The sequence below is a fragment of the Anopheles marshallii genome, chromosome 3, assembly GCF_943734725.1.
Source record: "Anopheles marshallii chromosome 3, idAnoMarsDA_429_01, whole genome shotgun sequence".
Lineage (NCBI taxonomy): Eukaryota > Metazoa > Arthropoda > Insecta > Diptera > Culicidae > Anopheles > Anopheles marshallii.
This window is the reverse complement of record NC_071327.1, coordinates 69,232,341-69,252,508: the sequence shown is the minus strand read 5'-3', so window position 1 is coordinate 69,252,508 and position 20,168 is coordinate 69,232,341. Positions and strand designations below refer to the sequence as shown.

Here is a 20,168-nt window from a genome sequence, read left to right as displayed (position 1 = left end):
TCCTGTCCCCCATTTCTACGTGCAGGCTCTCTTGTGAAGGTGGCCCAGTAAAATTGATCTAAATAACGACGAATAATCGGAGGCGCAATATTGGCGAATGCCACAGGCTGCTGCATCAGAACGAAACGCGGGGCCTCCCGAATGTGTATGGTGTGTGTGAGTGAGTGATTGGCAAAAAAACACATCCATCGGGGCAGCAGAAAAGAAAGTGAAAAGAAGTTGTGACCCAACGTGTGTGATCGAAAAACGGGGCAGCGCCAGTGCAAACGCATCGCGGTAGAATACAGATTGCTGCTGCTGTGTGGCCCGCCACTGAGGTTGTCACGTAGCCGCTTTCCGTTGCGTGTACGTGCGACGACGGTATCCACACAGAGCACGACACGCAGGGGCGACAAGTGAATTTCGCTGCGAAGTAACAGCGCGTGCCACAGTGTGTGCCGCCCGTGACTGCAGTGTGTGCCGCTTGTGTGTTTGTGTGGTTTTTTTTTTCGCTCTGTTGCTAAAAAGTGTATGTGTGTGCATGTGGCGTTGTGAGAGCAGCAGTGTTACACTACCAATTGTTGTTGTTGTTTGGCTGTGCCAGTGTGCGTGTGTGTTGCTCCAACCAAGTGGAAGGGGTGGTGTGGAGACTGAAGGTTTTGGCTGCTTCTCGACATAAACGGTGGTTGTTTTGCAACAACAACAACAAAACAGTAGCAGCAACAACAGTGATTGCTGCTACCTTGCATTGCTCCCTCTATATATACACACACACGTGCGCGCAAGCACTCATACATACACGTGCGCGTATTCACCGTTCTCTTTCGCGTGCCTGCAAGGTTGTTCAAGTGTGCGGTGCGGCGAGGTAGTGCAACAATTTGACTGCAGAAGGTGCAGAACGGCGGTGGAGTCTGGCAGTGCCACGAGCCGTACCCTAGTCTCGCGCTCCTGCCTTCAAACACCTCCGAAACGCACACCGGTGTGTGCCGACCAGTGCCATCTCGACCGCCCGCACCAACACCATTTGGTTCCATCTGGTTATCAGTAGGGCCCAGAGCGCAAGCAGCAACACGCTCCCCTGCCTCACTGCGTTGCCAAGATGGCTGCTCTGTGTGCTGGGAGCTACGGATTGTCACAGCAAGGCAGCCTGAACGATGAGAACAAGGAGCTGATTTTCGTCAAGCTGACCGATTCGGCGCTGCGAGCGATCGAGGAATTTCAACGCACCCAGGTAAGTGTTCGGGTTTATCATGTTGCTGGTGCAACTGCATGCCAAACGACGGCTCTATCTGTTGCGTGCCTATTGTGATCCCCAATGAGTCAGCGGTGCAGAGTGGGTAAAGACTGGGATAGAATTATGTTATCAGTTATCCCTAATCTAAGCACTTTTTGCTTCAAATTATAAACTCAATCATTAAGCTACCTAAAAATTGAGGCCTCAAAACCTCCGAATTCTGAAGAGATTAAATTTCAAAAATTCCATATTCCCCGTAGAGTTTGGACCAATCCAAGGGACACCTTTGAGCGATAAATTTTCTTCAAGTACTCCGCTGTGATTTCAACATTGTTTAAAACCCATATTTTTCTGAAGCTCTATTAATGTATTTTCGGGACAGTAAAGAGTCGACTCATGATAAACTCCAAACAGGATGCCGGAGACTAGACTGAACTTGGGATTCGATTTCGGATTTAACTCTAGGTTCGACATCGACTTGGGTTAACTTAGGAACTCCAGAGATGAGTCCGGAGTATAAGTAATATAAGTTTTGCGCTCGAATGCGGGCTCTGATCGAATCCTATATCGAAAATTTGTTAGAATTTTGAGAGAAAGTATAAATTCTCCACATATCTCTCTATTTTTGACATGCGTAAATGTAAAGATGTGCTTACAGTTGTGTAGCTGCTTCTATTGTTATATTTACAAGTTGTCTAATAACTCATTATAAAGCTTATATTTCAAATCCTGTTGCACTATTCAGAACCTTAGAAGTTACGACATTTTTTTTGGGAAAATATTAGCTGATAACCTGATGTTTATTCTGCAACTCCAAACATAACTTCAAAAACACTTTTTTATTGAGCATACTGAAAAAGAATTTATAGTTTTAAACAAAAATTTTATAGTTTTTTATAGGGTTTTCATGAGTGAAATGTATTAAAGAGGTTGTAATAATAAGAAAACACGTTTAAAATTGTCCGTTAATATCTCCTTGCTACGAGAGTTTCGTCAAGAACTCCAAATGTTTTTAGTTCTCTTTGGATTATGGAATATGTATCTTCATCCTGAAAACCACCTAAATGTATTGTAACTATACATATTTGAGGTACAATAGTCGCAAGTTGTGTAACAATCACACAACCCATCGCGTCAACGCGACGGAACTTGATTCTTGGTGGAATGAGCATGAAACAAATGCGATATGAAATTGTTTACCCAAAAACCAAGAAAAAGCACCCAAAAAGTGTGATTTGCTAAACGTTCTTCGCGTAGTACGGCCAAAGCCGTATTACGATCGGTTCTGGTTTTGCGATACGAGACCTGCTGTGAGGAGGTCTCGATCGTGCCACTGATCCCGTCGCGGATAGTCGTCGATCAGGTTTTGGTGTTTTGACATTTTAAAGCCAGTTTCGTCGTTAGTTAATTCAGGTCCGCGATGGGCTGCGCCAAGACGCGCGCCTGTAGAAGATGCTGTGGCTATTTGTTTTTCTTTCCTCCTCTCGCAGGCAGAGTTCTTGCTTTGAGTGATTAAATCATCCAAGAAAACAACACTCGAAGAGCCTTCACGCCGGAGCATTGGTAGTGGTGTGTGCGCAGTTTTGTTTAGCCCTGTGACGGAATCTCTAAACCCTTGAATGGTTTAGCGCATTCATCTGTGTGCACTAGATCATTACATTATTGGTTTGTTGGTAGCACACGGTAATTTGGTAAGAACGTTTATTGATGACCTGTTTTGTTGTAAAGTCTATCTATGTTTTACTACTATTTCCCTAGTTATCTTGGGATTTTCAAAGTTTGTTTTATTTATTTAGATTTGTTTGTGGATTAGTTTTTTTTACATATACACGAATTACGTGTCCAACATTGGGGTAGATCATATCAAAAGTTAGAAAGCTTAAGCTTTAAGTCTGTATCTGCCAAATAATCCAGGTACCGGGATGTATCATTCTGTACAGATTCGTAAAGGACATAGCATTTTGACATAAAGAATGACACAAGGGATCATTTTTGTGAAACTACAATTTGAGAAAAATCGATTAAAGTTTAGAAATTTAATTTTAATTTCAATTCATTTGAAATAATATACAAGCCTCATTATTAAAATAATCCTTTTTGATTACCTTTTTCGCACACGGGAAACATGGCCTAACCTGGCGCTAGACCAGCTAGCAAAATTCTTCGTTTTGACATTTGTCGAGCTTGGGTTTTGGGTACTTGGGTACTTTCATTGAGAAACCAATCTAATCCTTCTTTCCTAGGCTTAACTTGGCTTACCGTTTGTATGGCGAGCTGTAAGCGGATAAGCCTGGAAACGTCAAAACGCCTACAAAAAAACTGGCTTAGCGTATGATTCCGCCCATTATTCTACGAAACTGTTATTATACGCATTATAAGCGTATGTTGCAAGTTTGACAGCTGAATTAGTCTAAGCAAAAATGTGGAAAAATCGCTCGAAAATGTATTCCTTTGTCATGTAGAACATTTGTTCTTAATTTATTCCAATGTTTGCTGAATGATTGCTGAATAAATTAGGTGCCGAGAAGGAAGTCAACTATGTAACTTTGAAATATAAACAAATTTACTCCCGAATTTGACTTAAATAGCGTCTCTCGGGGACTGCCTGACTGACTCATGAATCCTTAGAGTAGTGGGCGGATCATGTCCCTTGGAGGTCGTAAAGGTATGGTAGTTGGGTAATGGTAGTTGGGTCCATTTTTGACAACTGAAGCTCGGAAAGGGGGGAATCATAGGTGGAGGTTGTAAATCTTGGATGATTGATGGATCCTCTAAGATTAATTCTTATTTCAAATAAAAATTCAAATCCATTCCTTCAGCTCAAAGATTCATTCAGATTCATGAATCCTGAATCAGATTAACCCAACGCTAGTTGACAAATACTTGTACTAATTGCTTTTGATTGGAGTTTTCTTCGGAAAAGTCGCCTAAAATGCTGATTGCATTATGATTCGTGTATAAGCGATATTTTGGACCCGACTATTGCAAACTTTCGAGATATGCGGAACACTCCCCGGCTCGCTATAATAGTGCTATTTGGAGACGCTACCAGTCCTCCAGGTACTGGAACAAGATGCAACCGATGCACAGAGGACGTATTTACATTATTCCTATACACATATTAATCAGCGCCCCAAGATCCACCCTTGGGCACCTGAAGGGTTTAGGTTTGGATGTGGCACTAGTGTGGCGTAGTTTGTTTTTTTGACATTCACCGCTGACCGAACCATCGGAATCTGACGGATTGTGAGGAAAATGAAAGTATACGAACCCAAGGCAAAGTGTGCACTGAAACCCATTCGCCGGGAGGGGGAGTTTCGATTGAATACATGGCTGTTGTGCAGCTGACAGGTTCCGGGTTTCTTTTTTCTCTCACTCTCCGCTTCTTCGTCATAGGGTGCGGTACTACCCGGTGCAGCTGCCCTTGGGGGTGATAGTAGTATGCATTTCGAGACGGGCTTCACATGGCACGGTTGCGTAACGAAGCTGCACACAATACACGCATTCTCCTTCCCTCCGGTGACCTAAAGGTTTTTTTTTTGGTATTGGTTTATTATAATCGGATAATAGGAGATCAATCAGACGTGGAGTCGGGCTGATTATGGTTTAGTTCATCGTTAGTACATTGTATAACAGTATGAAAAGTTTGAAACTTCCTAACAAAGGTGTGAGAACGATGCCAGTCCACCCTTTATGAAGGGTTGTCCTTAGAGCACTTTCCAACTTGTGGGCCACGGGAAGGATTGCCATAGAACGGTAATACATTTTTATTGATCTGCTTTATGTACTGGAACTTAATTTCATTACGTGTGGCGCACAGTGTGCCGCCAGCACTGCGAGCAGGTTGGTCAGATGTTGCGCTCGAACCACACCGATTGAAAGGAAAGTTTGTTGTTTTTTTTTTTGTTTTCGCCACCCCAGAGCAGCGTAGCGTTTGTGGAAGATGATGTGATTGAGGTGTTGCTCCTTCTGTGCTGGGTCGCTTGGTTGGTGGCCTAAATATTTGACACCGTTAGACACCGTTGCCTGCTTCGCTTCTTTCGATGGTCAGCCGCACACAAAACGAGTCCATTGTAGCGCATGCACACGGACGTGCCTGTAGCGGGGGGTGGTAAATGCTATACCGTGTACCGTGCACTGGGCGTATTTGGGCGTCACGGCGCCGACGGTGGTAGTGTGTGTGGCCGGTGCGTTGTCGACTGCTGGCCAACAAAACGATACAACCTCGCATCACCAGCAAGGACCAGCGCTTCAGCATTATCGTCACCATCATCGCCTTCATCGTTCATTACACACAGACGATGGTCGAAGACCGAAGACTGGCTGACCCGAAAGAGTTCTTTGCGTCCCACACCATCCTGGGATTAATGCATTTTGTTTTTATTTAGTACATGATGTCTATTAGTGTCCTGCGTTGTTACAGTATCAGTAATCGATCGTTGGGGTAGATCATACCTTTAGTTGGAAAGCTTAAGCTTTCGGTCTGTATCTGTCAAATAATGGGGTAGATCACGCTCTAAGCCAGTTTTTTGTATGCGTTTTGACGTTTCCAGGCTTATCCGCTTACAGCTCGCCATACAAATGGCAAGCCAAGTTAAGCCTGGGAAAGAAGGATTAGATTGGTTTCTCAATAAAAGTACCACAGTACCCAAAACCTAAACTCGACAAATGTCAAAACAAAGAATTCTGCTAGCTGGTCTAGCGCCAGGTTAGGCCATGTTTCCCTTGTGTGAGAAATGTAATCAAAAAGGATTATTTTAATAATCAGACATGTATATTATTTCAAATGAATCGAAATTAAAATTAAATTTCTAAACTTTAATCGATTTTTCTCAATTTGTAGAATACAAAAATGATCCCTTGTGTGTTATTCTTTATGTCAAAATGCTATGTCCTTTACGAATCTGTACAGAATGATACAGCCCGCTACCTGGATTATTTGACAGATACAGGCTTAAAGCTTAAGCTTTCTAACTTTTGGGATGATCTACCCCAATCCTGGTACCGGGCTGTATCATTCTGTATCATTTGAGAGAAAATGATAAAAGTTTAGAAATTTAACTTAAAATTTAAAATAACAAAACTAATGTTAGACGGCTCTTTTGATAAGAATAAAGTAATTGAATTCTGAAGAGGTAATTTCTATCAGTAGTCTAACTTATGGTAACTTATCGTTAAGGTGCTACAAGGTTTGCAAACAATTAACAGTATTTTTTTTCTATTCAAGAAGAATTATTGATTATAACTATTGGTAACTTAATCTTTGGTACAATTCACATTAGTTTGAAGACATTTCTTTCTCCACACAGTTAAATGGCACCTTATGCCGAGTATGCTCGGGCGATATTGCAGTATTTGCACGTGTTTGCAACTAAACAGCAACATCTTTCTAGCAGACAAGACTTCAGCTGTTGGTAGTATAACCCGTCAACATTCGCAGGTTTCCTTAGAAAATATTACGATAGTTGGGCAAATATTGTCTATATTCTCGTTTTATTTGCATAGTGTGCTCTTATTTAGTGATTCTTCAACCTTGTAGAAGTTCTCTTCCCATAGAGGATATGCTCAAGTACTCAAGTCTAACAATTGGGCAAACTTGAATTCTTCTTGGATTCAATATTGCCTTTGGATATTGACCAATTCGGAAAGATTTCTCACTGAATCGAACTACAATGTTTGAATTGCAACCAAAGATGATAAGTGGAAAGGTGAAAATATTAACTTTTGCATAGTTTTACCAGCTGAAACTAATAATATAACCTAAAATATCAGCTTTTTCAATCTATAAATTTAGTGAGGTTATTCTATTTTTTATTCTTGGAATTTTATCACAAAATGTGATGAAATAATTTTTAAGATCAGAGTTGGAAAAAAATCTAAATATTCATTCGGAGTTTGATCTCCCAGGTTTCACCTTCAGTACCTTCATTTTCTTATCAGACCTCAGTTTCAGATTCTTTTTATGGTTTTTTGACAGATAATGTATAAAGATTAAACTTTCCTAAAACCAACTTAAGGTATCATAGACAATATTTATTTTCCTAGGATTTTCTCAAATTTTCAATGAGAAAAGATTTTCATACGGGAAGGATCATCAACTCTCAGAAAAGAAACATTCATCTACCTAAACAGTGATATATTTAATACAAAACCTTGCACTTCGCTTTAGAAAAATTAATCCCAAATTAATTGCGATAAATCTAATCGGTTTCGGTAGAACACTGACAATTATATTCACTTGTGGGTTTGCAGAAATACCTTCAAAATCCTGTCATTGTATGCCGTAGGCTGTCATGTCACGTCATGCAAAATGAAAGTTCTGTGCCCTCCTCCAAACAGGTTCTTTCGCTAAAGTAGTACGATGGCGGCTTTGCCCTGCCACCCGCGAGTCCAATCGCTTCGCGAGATGGTTTGTGGCTGGCTGGACATGTGAAGTTTGCTTCTCCGTCATGCGTACTTTTTTTATTAGCAAACGAGCACTCAGAAGTCGTTGTGCTGCGGTGCGTGTTGGCAATCGGACCGGGGCGCACTTGCCAATGCAACAATGGCCGTGGGTGAGGTAGAAGCGCACGGGTCGTATCCGTTGGAATTTTGTCTCTGTGTGAAGGACGCAGCACTGTTGGCCGAGGGACACATATCAGCGCTACGGCAGCATACAAATGCACGGGCTCGGGCTCTCGCCCGTGTGTTGCATACTGCATTGTAATGGTAAAGCCACCGCACCGCTTTTAGCTGTGTGGGTTATCAGCTGTGTGTAATAGTGCCGCTGGTGTACGTACTTCGGCCGTACAAAACGCAAACACACGAAACCATCGGTTCGGTAGGTGACACTCGACGTTGATCTGCGCTGGACGCGCTGATGTACCGAGTCTGGATGACAAACCGACCCCTTCCCCCCCTACGGCCATTATGCATTAGATTGTTTGTGCGCGGTTTTATTTACGTGCAATTTGTGTGTCACATTGTGACAGTGCGCATTTATTCCGGCGCATTTATTGCCGGAAACGTGTCGCTTGTTGAACAATTTTTGATGTTTTATGGTTTGCAATTTCCAAAAAACGTTGCCAAAACATTAGTTGGAATGGTGATCTTCAATTTATTTTATTATTTCGCAACAAAGTTCGGAAACAATTTAGTAAACAAAATAAACATCTTACATTTAATAAAATTGTAGTTCAACTTATTGATTAAATTTGTGACAAAATCATTAAAGACAAGCTTTACAGTATATTTTTGAACAAAATGCATAGAAAAATAGCGTAAAGCTTAAACTTTTGTATAGGAAAATTGAATCATATTTCCACAGACATCTCGTTCCATCAGTTCCTCAGACTTGTCAAATTCTGAAGATGGGCAAATGAAAATAATGTCCTAGCGTCCCCCATTTTGTTTTCATTTCTGGAAGGACCGCGACGTTTTATGCTATTTTAATTAACATTTAAGTATTTTTTTGCATACTTTACCAATATGTTTTTTATTTTAATGTCTATTGATTTCTCCTTTGCAGTTAGGCTGGGGTTTTTCGTTGTGAATTTTTGCCAATTTTAGATTTCTAAATATTAAACTAATATGTTATAACTTTAAAAGTATTTTTATTGTGCTTAATAACTTCTGTTTTATTTTACTCATCAACTTAATATTATACTCCCGAAGAACTAGTAGTTTAAAGTTATGGTACGAACTGTACAAACAATGTGATATCGCAAAACACTTGAAGACTGATTGCTTAAGAATGTTGATGTTAACTGATGCACGCAATATTGGCAGAATCTGGCTCTATTAAACCTCTCGTGTTTAACTCTTGGAGACGTCTTGTGATTCGCGACACTATAAACACCTCCAGAAATTGGTTGATGGAGCATTTCTCTAGTAAATGAGCTGCACCAGAAGTGTTCGGTCCGTTGCGGGATGAACCGAACACGAGGCGATGCTCGACGATTTCTGCATCGCAACAATAGCCACAAGCTTTGCGTTTGCGTAACACGTTCATCCAACGGTGCAGCATAAAAGCATAAGGGGCATATTGGTTTTGGACGAATTGAAAGCCTGCACGTTTATCTCTCCTACTATCGGTTTCGATCGAACGGGTTTTTTTTCTGTTGTTGTTGTTGTTTTGGAATGACGACAGGAGAAAAAAAGTCCCCTCCCCTCCCCATGTCCATTCTGATGTAGCGAGAGAATGAGGGAGAAAGACAGAGGGAAGCAATTCCGAGGATGAGAGGGAACATCTCACATTGCAACGCGCTGTTACACTGCAACACCCCTCCCCGATGGGTGGAAAGGGGCGGAAAATGTGGCCAGGGCACCGGGGCGGTACACACAATAGGGTTATGCTCTGTGCTGCAGGAGTTTGGTGCATTTCGGGCCGGCGACGTCGGCCGAGCAGCAGCACCACTTACGTGTACGCTTCATTTGCTTCAGCGTCTCGTCGTGACGTAAGACGGTTGATTGTGCCGAAACGTGCTAGACGGTAACATTTCCACCTGAAAACATTTTACAAAAATCCAACAAAACCCACACGTGGTTCGCTCCCAATTGAAGTTATGTGTAGGTAAGTTATGCTTAGTAACTTATGCTGGAAATCGCAGAAACATACTCAAGCATAGCAACAAGTCGGGTTTTACCGAGAGAGGGATTCTTGTCATGCGTCATGGCGCTACGACACCCCCATCATCACCCGGTGTGAGGCCGGATGAATGTGATGACGTATGGGATAATGGTGACGCATATGTTGTTTTTTCCTTCTTCATTCTGCCACATGCTGCTGGAGAGAAGATTTATTACGTATCATCATCCCACACAGTGATTTATTTGGATTAGTGTTGGACTTTGTCTGTGGGTGGGTGGGTGTGTGTGCGGACATATGTGTGCGAAAATGTTGGCTCTCAAAGGAAGGAAGCTACAGTAGAGAAAAAGGGATTCCTTTGTCAAATGGCTAATTGTTTCAAATAGACTTGGATATAATAGTGATTTCGTATCGATTAATGATGCTATTTATTAGACGAAATATTCAACAGGTCGGAACTCTCTAACGAGTCGTTATAGAGACCGCATCATTGTCATCGTATGTAGAATTTTTTTGTATTATATTAAAAACTGCAACATTGACAAAGTTTTGCGAACAAGAACATCAACAATTCGGAGTCTAAAACGGAGATGTAAGTTTGTAACAAAGAGTGATCTTAAAGATAAAGAAAAATTAAAGTAATACTCTGACAGCAAAGCTTGTTTACAACATGAAACTAGTAAAAACCTTGACAATACTGTAGCGAGATTGAAAGTTTGAATTTGGAGTTTTGCGTCTTCGCTCCGGAGTATTCTAACTTTTCACCCTGTAACATTGGACCTTTTGAGTGAAGTTCACAATCATGTACGACAAAACATGTTTTGAAACTTGCCGAGAATATGTCTTAATATAGTTTATTTGTTATTAGAACAATTTGCTTTAAGATAAGTGGTTTATATAACATTTTATAAGCAACGGAAAACACCACGTTAAGGAAGTGTACTGTGTGGTTGCTGGAGTTTAGAAAACAACTAAGAAAGCGTATTGTACTTTCTCCGGCATTAGAGAGAGAGTGAGCGTGTGTGTGTGCTTCATTTATAGTTCCGTCCCACCTGACTTTCCAACGTGTTTTTGATAGCTAATTTCATTCATGACGCAACTGGACATATTTGAATCGATAATTCAGTTCGGAGTGTGACGAGAATAGGGACAATAAAGAGATTCGTATGGGTGTACGGTGATAGCTTAGTTAATAACCTATTCAGCAAAACCACCGACTACGTTCGTGTGTTAGCCATTGTACCACGAATCACAGCATTCAGACGCTTTTAAAATGAAGTTTAACTTTGATTTGTTCGTCAACGTGCACAGCTTAGCGGTGGACTTTCTTTTTGTGAATTATCTTACGATAGTCATGTCCCAATCGAGTTTTGAACACGTGCCGGGCGTTTTCGAGTCGATTGCTTACTAAAAATTGACTATAAATTTAGGAACTCCTCAACTTCAATTAAAGAAAATATCGTACTAAGTTCAAAATTAAGGAGTAAGTTTAGGAAGACTAAAGTATATTCATATTAGTGCTGGGAACTCGGATTCCGATTCTAGAACCGATTCCAAAACCGATTCTGGAACCGATTCCAGAAAAATTCGAAGCTGGCCGGTACCGATTCTGGTCAAAACTTCATTTTTCCCATCACTAATTCACACCATATCATCTGTTGGAGATGGATTTTGCGCATCCACCACCACTGAGTTCGTGGCATTTCAACGTTAATAATGCCAAATAATCTCAACATATTGACATCTTCCAGTCCAGAGGGTGACAGAGTAAAAAATGGTACCATCACGACACGGTGGTACGCTTGGTGCAGGAAAAGAAAGCTTAGCACCAATTAGCACGGTGCTTTCAATTTCATTTGACCCGGTTTATTGGGTGTGGTATGCGAATGGAAAGTGATGCTGACGTTGGTGCATTAAGTAACAAATGTTCGCTATCTGTCAATCCAGCATTGCTCGATAGTGTTGGGGACCTTTCCTTCCCTTTAAAGATCTGCCTAATGTGCACGGCTATATGGAGTGTGAAATAATAGCAAAAAAAAAACTGAATATACTATCAGAGCAGGCCAACTGTTTTGCGTACAGGGTGACTCAAGCGGAACGCCATAATTCGCAACATCGAACAAATCAACATTGCATGCACGCGTCGACGTATGGGAAGTTTGCTTCGGGTTTGCTCTGAATGTCGGAAATAGGGCAAACTCAAACATCCCACTCTCCCCCTTTGCTTGTTTGTTTTGCACTGATCATACTTTTTGCCCAATGAATATCGATGGTTGTGCTACTTTTTGTTTACCAGCCTTGCTCGGTGAGCTTATCGGCGTACAGTTGTGTGGCTGTGCGCGTGATTTTCTAACTGCAGGGTAGCGCATCGTATCGATAAGTGGGCAGCGTTTATTATATTTAACAATAACTTAACCCCAAAACGATAACGATAACAGGGCCGGCACACTGGGCGTCTTATCAGTGGAACGGGCACGGCTACCACGCGACGCCCGGACATTGGTTAGGCTTAAGATAAAAACTGTAAATTTATGCAGCTTCGCACTACATCTTGGAAGATTGTGGTCGGAAATCGTTAATCGTTTAAAATGTTGTTATTAAATAAAATTTAACTTTTATTAGACCGATGCATAGTGGGCAGTTCCGAACAAATGTCGGGCAAAAACTATCGCTCAAGGTGGATTTGTTTTGTTTACGTTGGAAAATATTTTATAACATTATTTTGATTTTTTCTGCAAGAGGGCACGTCTATTTTTGAAAAGTGGTCTTTGGATTTAAAAAAAGCGATATTATCGCATTGGTCGATTGTAGATGAAATACCCAAATCATATGCATTGTACAATTTGTATTTATGTTCTTCTTACTAAACGCTTTGTTTATTTATTCTCTATTGCAGGCAAAATTAGGCACTTCCCACAACCCATCGATACAGTTTCTGCAGAATGGGCAAGGCTTTCTATCGTTTCCATCCGGCGGCAACAATGTGCAGAAGTTTAACTTCTCCATCACCGACATCGACACCGGTTCGATTGAGTGCATTCAGCAGGCCCAGGGCCAGCTACAAAATATGGGCCATATTCCGCACAAAATGCGGATACACGCGAACGACGATGTGTACGAAACGACGAGGCATCGACTGGCGGCCGCCGAGGAAAATCAAAAGAACAAATGGTATGTGCGCTGTTGCTGCTTTGCCCCGTTCATTGTGTATGTTAAAATTAGCGTAAACAGAGCCAATCCTTACTTACTGTTGAATGCTTTGCATTTTTTTGCATACATTTTGTTTCGTTAAAATATGTGGAAAAAAGGGTTTTAGGAGGGAAGAGTTGTGTTTGTTGAAGGCTAATGATAGCCCCACATCCGGCTTAAATTCACAATTTGCGATGAGGTTCCGCGAATAGTCGAGCTAATTTCAATTTCAAATAAACATGTGGTTAAAACTGGTGAGCATCCATCTTGGTGCGAAGTTTTTATTCCAATGATTAAGTTTGAGCCATTTGTGGATTCTTTTCAAGATTTAGAAATTCTCGTTTATTTGTTAGTTCGAAGATAAGCTACGAACGGTGGTCTTATTGGAGTAGCAGCAATTAGACACATTCTCCACTAAAAGTTGTTGTGAAAGCATGTAGATTTGTAATTGGAAAACCCTGTTTACAAAATATTAACAAACGATGTATAAAATGATTCACACTGAATGATTGATTTAAATCTTTCCAGAGAGTGAATCAATTCAAATCTCCCGGAAGAGTAATTCTTTTGCGATTAAACTTCTTCCTAGAGAAATAAATCCTTCCAAACAATAAAGATTTATCTCGTCACGGTGATCTTAAACGTAATGATTTAAATCTTGAGTTATCGCATGTGTGAGTTAACTCAGGATTTAAGTCGTGAGTTGAAGGTCGTTGCGAAAAGCTAAATCCTCAGTTAACTCACACATGGGTTACGCTCACGATTTAAATCGTGCGGTGAAGGTCGTTGTGACGAGTTAATTCCTGAGTAGTCACGCCACTCCGCTTTATTCTAACTATTTGTCTATTTGACTCTAAATCCTTCAAATGAATCGAAATTCCCATCTCAAATACAGGCAACTTACTGACACGGGTTGTTGTCCCAATTGTAAGCATTTGTATTTGACTACTTCTAGTCAATCCTCATGAATTAAGGTTCACCTGTTGCCAGCGTCGGTTAGAATGAGGTTTTAACTTGCTTTTGCGTCCCCGGTGTTTGATGCCCACGCAACCTTACAGAACGGCTCTCACTCGCTGGTGTTTTATTATGCAACGTGCATTACGTAAAATGTCGCTAAGGTAAAATAACTTTCGCCGTTCGGAACGCGCCGGCTGGTTGTGTGGGGGCATCCATACGGGGAGGGACCATTTTGCTCCACCCGGTCGGTTCCTTCCTGCACCATCGTGCGCTGCATGCAGTACGCTTGCCTGAACTGTCTGAAATATAATGTATAATGTTGAGTAGTTTTTCAAAGTGTGAAAACACAGGAGGGAACTACGGTAAAAGGAAAAATGAACTAAAGTACCTTTCACCGTGCTATTCGTTGCAGAGCTTGTTCGGGGCTTCTCTGCATCAAAGGGTGTGGTGTTTGGTGGTGGTGGAGTTTCTTCGCCGTGTTCGACACTCAACATCAAACAACAGTTCGCGGGAGTATTTCGAAAGCTCTTTCGACCGAATGAAACAGCGAAACATACGCTTTTCCATTTCTTGTTTTGTTTTCCTCTCGTACATGGATGGCAGTTCCAGCTTAGGTGGTACGGTAGATGATCGGTGTTTCAGCAGCATGCTTCTTCTGCCTGTATGTGCTTTCGAACCGGAAACGTTTTGGATGTGGACCATTCAGTATTGATGATGGTTTAATGTTGGATTTGTAGATGGAGATAGAAAAAACAAGATTGTGAAGATAGGGACTAGTAAAGCGATGATGTGATATTACTGTTCATCAACTATGTTGCATTTACTGCGAAGCTGCATTTTCAATCTGAAAGTTTTAAATTAGTAGCATTTTCCTATCGACAAATTGACAATGCTGATAAAGTTACGTGAATTGTATGTTTCGGTTGTCCCAACTTTAATGCAATATTCGAACAATTCGGATCCGTTGACCCCTTTTCAAAACTGGATTCCAACTCTGTAAAATCTCAACTCAACTGTGGAAAATGATCTTTCAACTAAGATGTTAGTAAGGAAGTTTATACTGCGTGTTTTGATGTTCCATTGCTATATTTGTACATATTTTAATTATTGTACATATTTTACAACAACTATTACAAAAGTTATGATAAATATAACTCAATGAAAGTAATTTAATTAGATCGATTGCAATGATCCGAGCATAAAAAGTATCGAAACACGCGTCGGTGACTATACCTAAACGAATGAATTATTTTACGCTGTTGTTGAGTTAAGGATGTAAGAAATCATGCTCATATGCCTATGCCTTAGTTCAACTACAGTCATATGATATTATTGTTTACATTATAAACAATTTAATCGAAATTCCAGTACTGTAAAAAAATACAATTAATTATTTATTTTCATCTATGTTACGCAATGTTTTTGTTTTTTTTTTGCTAAATCGTTGTTTCGATTCGAGGTTACTGTGAAAGACTCTCGTTTTGTGTTCCTGCTCTCTACCCTGGGTGAAACAGTATTGGCATGAAGCTTAACATAATGCGGTCGTCCTTCAGGTGCGATGAACGCGCGCACCAAGTTTCGGCGATGGGAAAGTAGCAAAAAAAACGCAAACCTCGCCAAAGTTTCTGCGAAGTAGGTCAATGCTAAAACGGGACTGGTTTAGTTGAATATTGCACGCCAGTTTTTTTTTTACTTCTGTGCAGCACAACCGCAAAAAAACTACATCAAAATAAAATAATCGCTGCCGAAAACGTAATGTTCGGGTATGAAAGCATAATGTTTTACTGACCTTGCCTATTGATGGATAAGTAAGCGTGTTCTGGATGGTGAAGCTTTTTTAGTTGCTTTATTTTTGGATTAGTTTTAAGATAAATTTGTTAGTGAAATTGGAAAAGCATCTTTCTTGATATGATCCCATTTTGTTCCTTGTTGAGCATGTAATTAATTTTATATTTCTTCTTGTTCTCTCATTACAGCACTAGGGAAATCAAACCTAATCAAACCGATATTGGGCGCAAAGTGAAGTTAAAAAACCCAGCCATCCGTAACATTCCTAGTAGTAATGCAGCAGTTGTAAACAAACGTGATTCTATCTATAGCAACAATACTGTGAATAAGTCATCCTCCGTAGCAGCAAGCCAGCTATCATCTAATAATAGTGTTAATAATTATAACAACTTAGCAACATCACCAAAACTAGTTAAAACGAACGGTCTGCACCAGTCGTCCCAACAGCAACAGCCGCCTCAGCAGCAACAGCAACCGCAACAACAGCAGCAACCGCAACAGAATAATCAATCGCAACAACCAACTCAGTTGCTTCCGGTGCAGCCAAAGCCCGGCTATCAGCATACCGTGCACGATCCACCTCATACGCAGCAGCAGCAACCCCAGCAGCAGAAGCTGTCGGAAAATGGGAACGTCCAAAATAGGGTAGCTAATGGGCGCAAGACTGCAAATGCCGATTACATGAAGTGTAACATAAAGTAAGTGACTAACGACCCACACCCCGCGCTTGTGGCGGTACCAATCCGACGGCATCGATCATTGCGTTTCTTCCCTTGTTTTCACACAGAGAGCGTCTCATCCATATGCTAGCATTGAAGCCATACAAGCGGCCGGAGTTGGTTGTGAAATTGCAGCAAGGTATGTTGTTAGTTGTAGGATCACAAAGCGTGGATGAATTCTAGTAACTATAACTTACTTACTACTCCTCACTAGATGGTGTGCGCAAGGAAGAGATGAAATGTACTCAGCAAATACTAAAAACCATATCCAGCAGTCGAGATGGTGTGCTTATACTGCATCGGAATATTTGGAACGAGGTGCAGGACGATTGGCCTTTTTACTCGGAACAGGACCGACAGGCCGTCAAGCGGTACGGGCATAACTTAATGTCACGTGTGTGGCAGACAAAACGGTGGAGCAACGATACAATAACATGCTTGTCGGTTATCTTGCAGGAGAAGGCCTCAAAATTTGACGCCTCCGCTTAGCTCCGATGGTGGCTCGTCGACTTCCGGTCAGAGCCCTTCCAGTACACACAACGGGAACAGTCCACAATCGGGTACCAAACGAACTGTTCTGGCCGGTAGTGAAGAAATCGGCTCAACACCCACATCCAAAAAGCAACGCATCAGTCATTACAAGAAAGATACCAATTCGGATCATACGAGGTAGGTGAAGGTTACAGACAAAATAATTCGCATTCAGGGGGTCTATGATGACTTTAAGTTCGGAATCTTAATAAGCTATTCGTCAAATAATCGGGTTAAAATCAAACAGTGAGGTTGTAAAATTGGGGTTGAATTATGCTCGAAGCTTTTCGAAGCCAAACGTCAAAACGGATACAATAATAAGACCAGGTTCATGATATCATAGACCCCTTTATTAGTTAATTATAATGCGATAACTATCATTTCATCGTTCCTGCTCCCTGCCATGTTTTCTGTTGTTCACAACGTATGGGGATTTTTTCGTTCTATTTTGCTACAAATTGTGTGTACGGATAAAGTGAAATTGTACAATTCTACTATTGAAAAAAATTTCCAAGAAAAACGCATAAGCTATACATTGGGATTTTCTTTCTTTTTTTTCTCTTCTGCTTCACTGCTGATACAATGCGTATGTGTAACGATGTGGTCTGTCGTCTCTACATGATCACCACGTCCCCCTGCCTACTGTCTACTATCTTCCTCTTGCTGTCTCTTACACTGGGATCTTCTTGAACGTATCCAATTGGTCTGTGTAGTAGGCGCGGCATTACAGATTCCAGAGACAGTAGTAATATGAATCCACGATCGAGGGAACAAGATGATCACAACAACCACCACCACCACAACCACCACCAACATCATCATCATTCCATACGTTCGTCGCACTATTACGGGTAATTATTGGTGTTGTACGACGGAGGAAAAGGGATCTCTTATCTCTTCTCTTGATCTGCGTACACTGATCCTGACGGTCATTTCGAAACCGTTTGATTGTGTTCTTTTTTTATTATTATTCATATAATTTGTGCTGAATACCTTTTATTTGTTGGTCTTTTGTTTTGGTGGTTTTGTGTTAAGTATGACAGTTTTATTGGGTGATTTCTACTCACACAAATGATGCTTTTTCATTTTTTTTTTTGCGTTTATCCAAAATATTTCGTTAACGGTTTGGTTTAATAAAACATTATGAAGGTGTAAGGGGCTTACTTACTGATCGGAGGCGTTTTGCAACTTTGCAGGGGTTATTCAAAGTCGCAGTTATTCGTAATTTAAGAGATCTAAAGTTTAAAATAGTTTTAATCCACGTATTCCACGCGTGTTCCGTGCTCGATCATTGGTTGAGACCGCTTCTAACATTCTGCAATCGTAGGTGAACGACAGTTCGCAATGTGATTTTAAGCTTTTTGGGGCATTTTGGTGTATTTTTGTTGTGCATGTAGAAATTTCGTTCGAAATATTTCTACATTTAACGTTCCGGTTTCAAACTAGTTTAATATTTTTTTTTTATTATTTTCGGTCGTTTCATAGACGATAAAGTACTTTCCATAAAGCACAGTTAACATTTAATGTTCACCCATTGGGCTGTTCTATTTCATATAGTTAACGATATGAAAATGAGACATTAACCTGTTTCTGACATTACAGTTCATTATCACCCTTCGACAGTCGTTCTCGACACAATCTTAGCGTTAAGATTGATATGTATATGCTTTTGTTTCTTCTTTTTCTTCTATTTATCCCTTTGGAAATAAACACAACGGTTCGTTTCTCCTAGACCTAATCTAACGCCTAATGCCCAGGAATCGGAAGATGGTGTTAGTTTGAGTTACTCACTCGTATCGAACGATGTTGCCAAACGGATAGAATCGTCAGTGTGTGAGACGGAAGCAGAACGGGAACCATTCGATACCGGCTATCTGGACGGTGCGCAGCAGATGAACGGCGGGGGAGAAGATGATTTTGTGTAAGGCTTGTTCATTGGTGTCCTTCTCCCACTTTTGTCCAATTAAAATAAACACTTTTCAACTTCTTTCGAGTAAAAGCGAAAATAATGCTATTAGCTATGTTTTGTATCGCCTTCCAAACACTTTACATCTTTGACCTTCAGCTGTTGTTTGTTGTTTTCCTTTCACTGTTGATAAAACTCTCGTTACCATCTACATACAATACAAATTAAGCTTTATCTAAAATTGCTTAATACGGTGCAGCTTTATTGTAATTGTTATTAACTAACTAACAAAGCTTCGGCAGTAACAGTATTGTGTTTTAATACATGTTTTGGATAAATTTAGGAAATTAACATGTTTTCAATTTTACTGTAATATATTGGTAGTTGTCCGATAAAGCTTTTGTTACCGGTCAGCTAATAATCCGCTTTCTGTTTTTGATGGATTGCGTGCGACTATGTCCGAAGTTGTGTGATGGGGGTTATAAAACTAATGTGTGCTTCTCTGCTATTATTTTTTAGGAACCAATTCACAAGGATAACATCAGTTGAGCAACGGCGTAGATACAAGACTGAATTTGACAACGAATACAAGGAATACCGGCGACTGCATGAAGTGTTAGAGAATGCTTCAAGGAAATTTGCTCAGTACGAAGATGATCTGCTTCACGAACCGAAAGATACGCAACGATACAAGGTACGTTAGTGGCACGAAACGGTCAAAATACCGAGTGGAGAGAAGTCGTTTTAATGAATTTAATTTCTTCATTTACAGGAAATTCAAATGAAAATTTTGAAAGAATACGAGAAAAGTATTAAAAATGTTAAATTTCAACAGGACAAAGAGCGGTACGTAAAGATACATATGCATAAGGCGATGCATTGCATAACGATACAGCTTTTGTCGTGTTTTGTAGCTTTGATTTCGTGGAATTAATTCAATACTTTTACGTGCCATTGCAGGTTTAACTATCTACACAAGAAATTGTCCCATATCAAGCTACTCGTTCGTGATTACGATACTTCGTTAACCAACGGTTCGGGCAGGCCGCAGGAGAATTACTGACGATTGTTGAAACACATGAAGCGTTTGTATTTTATATGTTGAAAAAAAGACATTATTTATTTCGACGGGAACCAATCAGTCAATCTTCACCGCGTACTGTACCGCTAACCACACCTACTCGTGAATCTTCCGGAAGAGCAACCAGTCAACCATTCATACAACATCGGTTTTTTTTTTTCATAGCTTAGAGGCGTTAGATAAAACCACACGTTCGTTGGATTTGAAACCTTGTACTG

The 20,168-nt window shown here is 40.6% G+C and overlaps 1 protein-coding gene across 1 annotated transcript; it reads left to right on the top strand.

The window, feature by feature from the left end:
- Positions 1 to 1,078: 1,078 nt before the first annotated feature.
- LOC128711801 (RNA polymerase II elongation factor Ell) lies at positions 1,079 to 19,932 on the top strand. Its single transcript, XM_053806687.1, has 11 exons — positions 1,079 to 1,210; positions 12,676 to 12,950; positions 15,902 to 16,411; positions 16,501 to 16,571; positions 16,647 to 16,803; positions 16,889 to 17,101; positions 17,677 to 17,814; positions 18,696 to 18,884; positions 19,389 to 19,563; positions 19,642 to 19,715; positions 19,830 to 19,932. The coding sequence occupies exons 1-11, from the start codon at positions 1,079 to 1,081 to the stop codon at positions 19,930 to 19,932; spliced, it is 2,037 nt and encodes a 678-aa protein (XP_053662662.1).
- Positions 19,933 to 20,168: the final 236 nt, after the last annotated feature.

What these genes read in the sequence shown, in the direction of transcription:
- LOC128711801 (XM_053806687.1), top strand. Translation starts at nt 1,079, where the DNA reads ATGGCTGCTCTGTGTGCTGGGAGCTACGGATTGTCACAGCAAGGCAGC. An exon ending in GAAAATCAAAAGAACAAATG is followed by an intron (nt 12,951 to 15,901) that starts GTATGTGCGCTG and finishes CTCTCATTACAG; the next exon opens with CACTAGGGAAATCAAACCTA. An exon ending in GGGGGAGAAGATGATTTTGT is followed by an intron (nt 18,885 to 19,388) that starts GTAAGGCTTGTT and finishes ATTATTTTTTAG; the next exon opens with GAACCAATTCACAAGGATAA.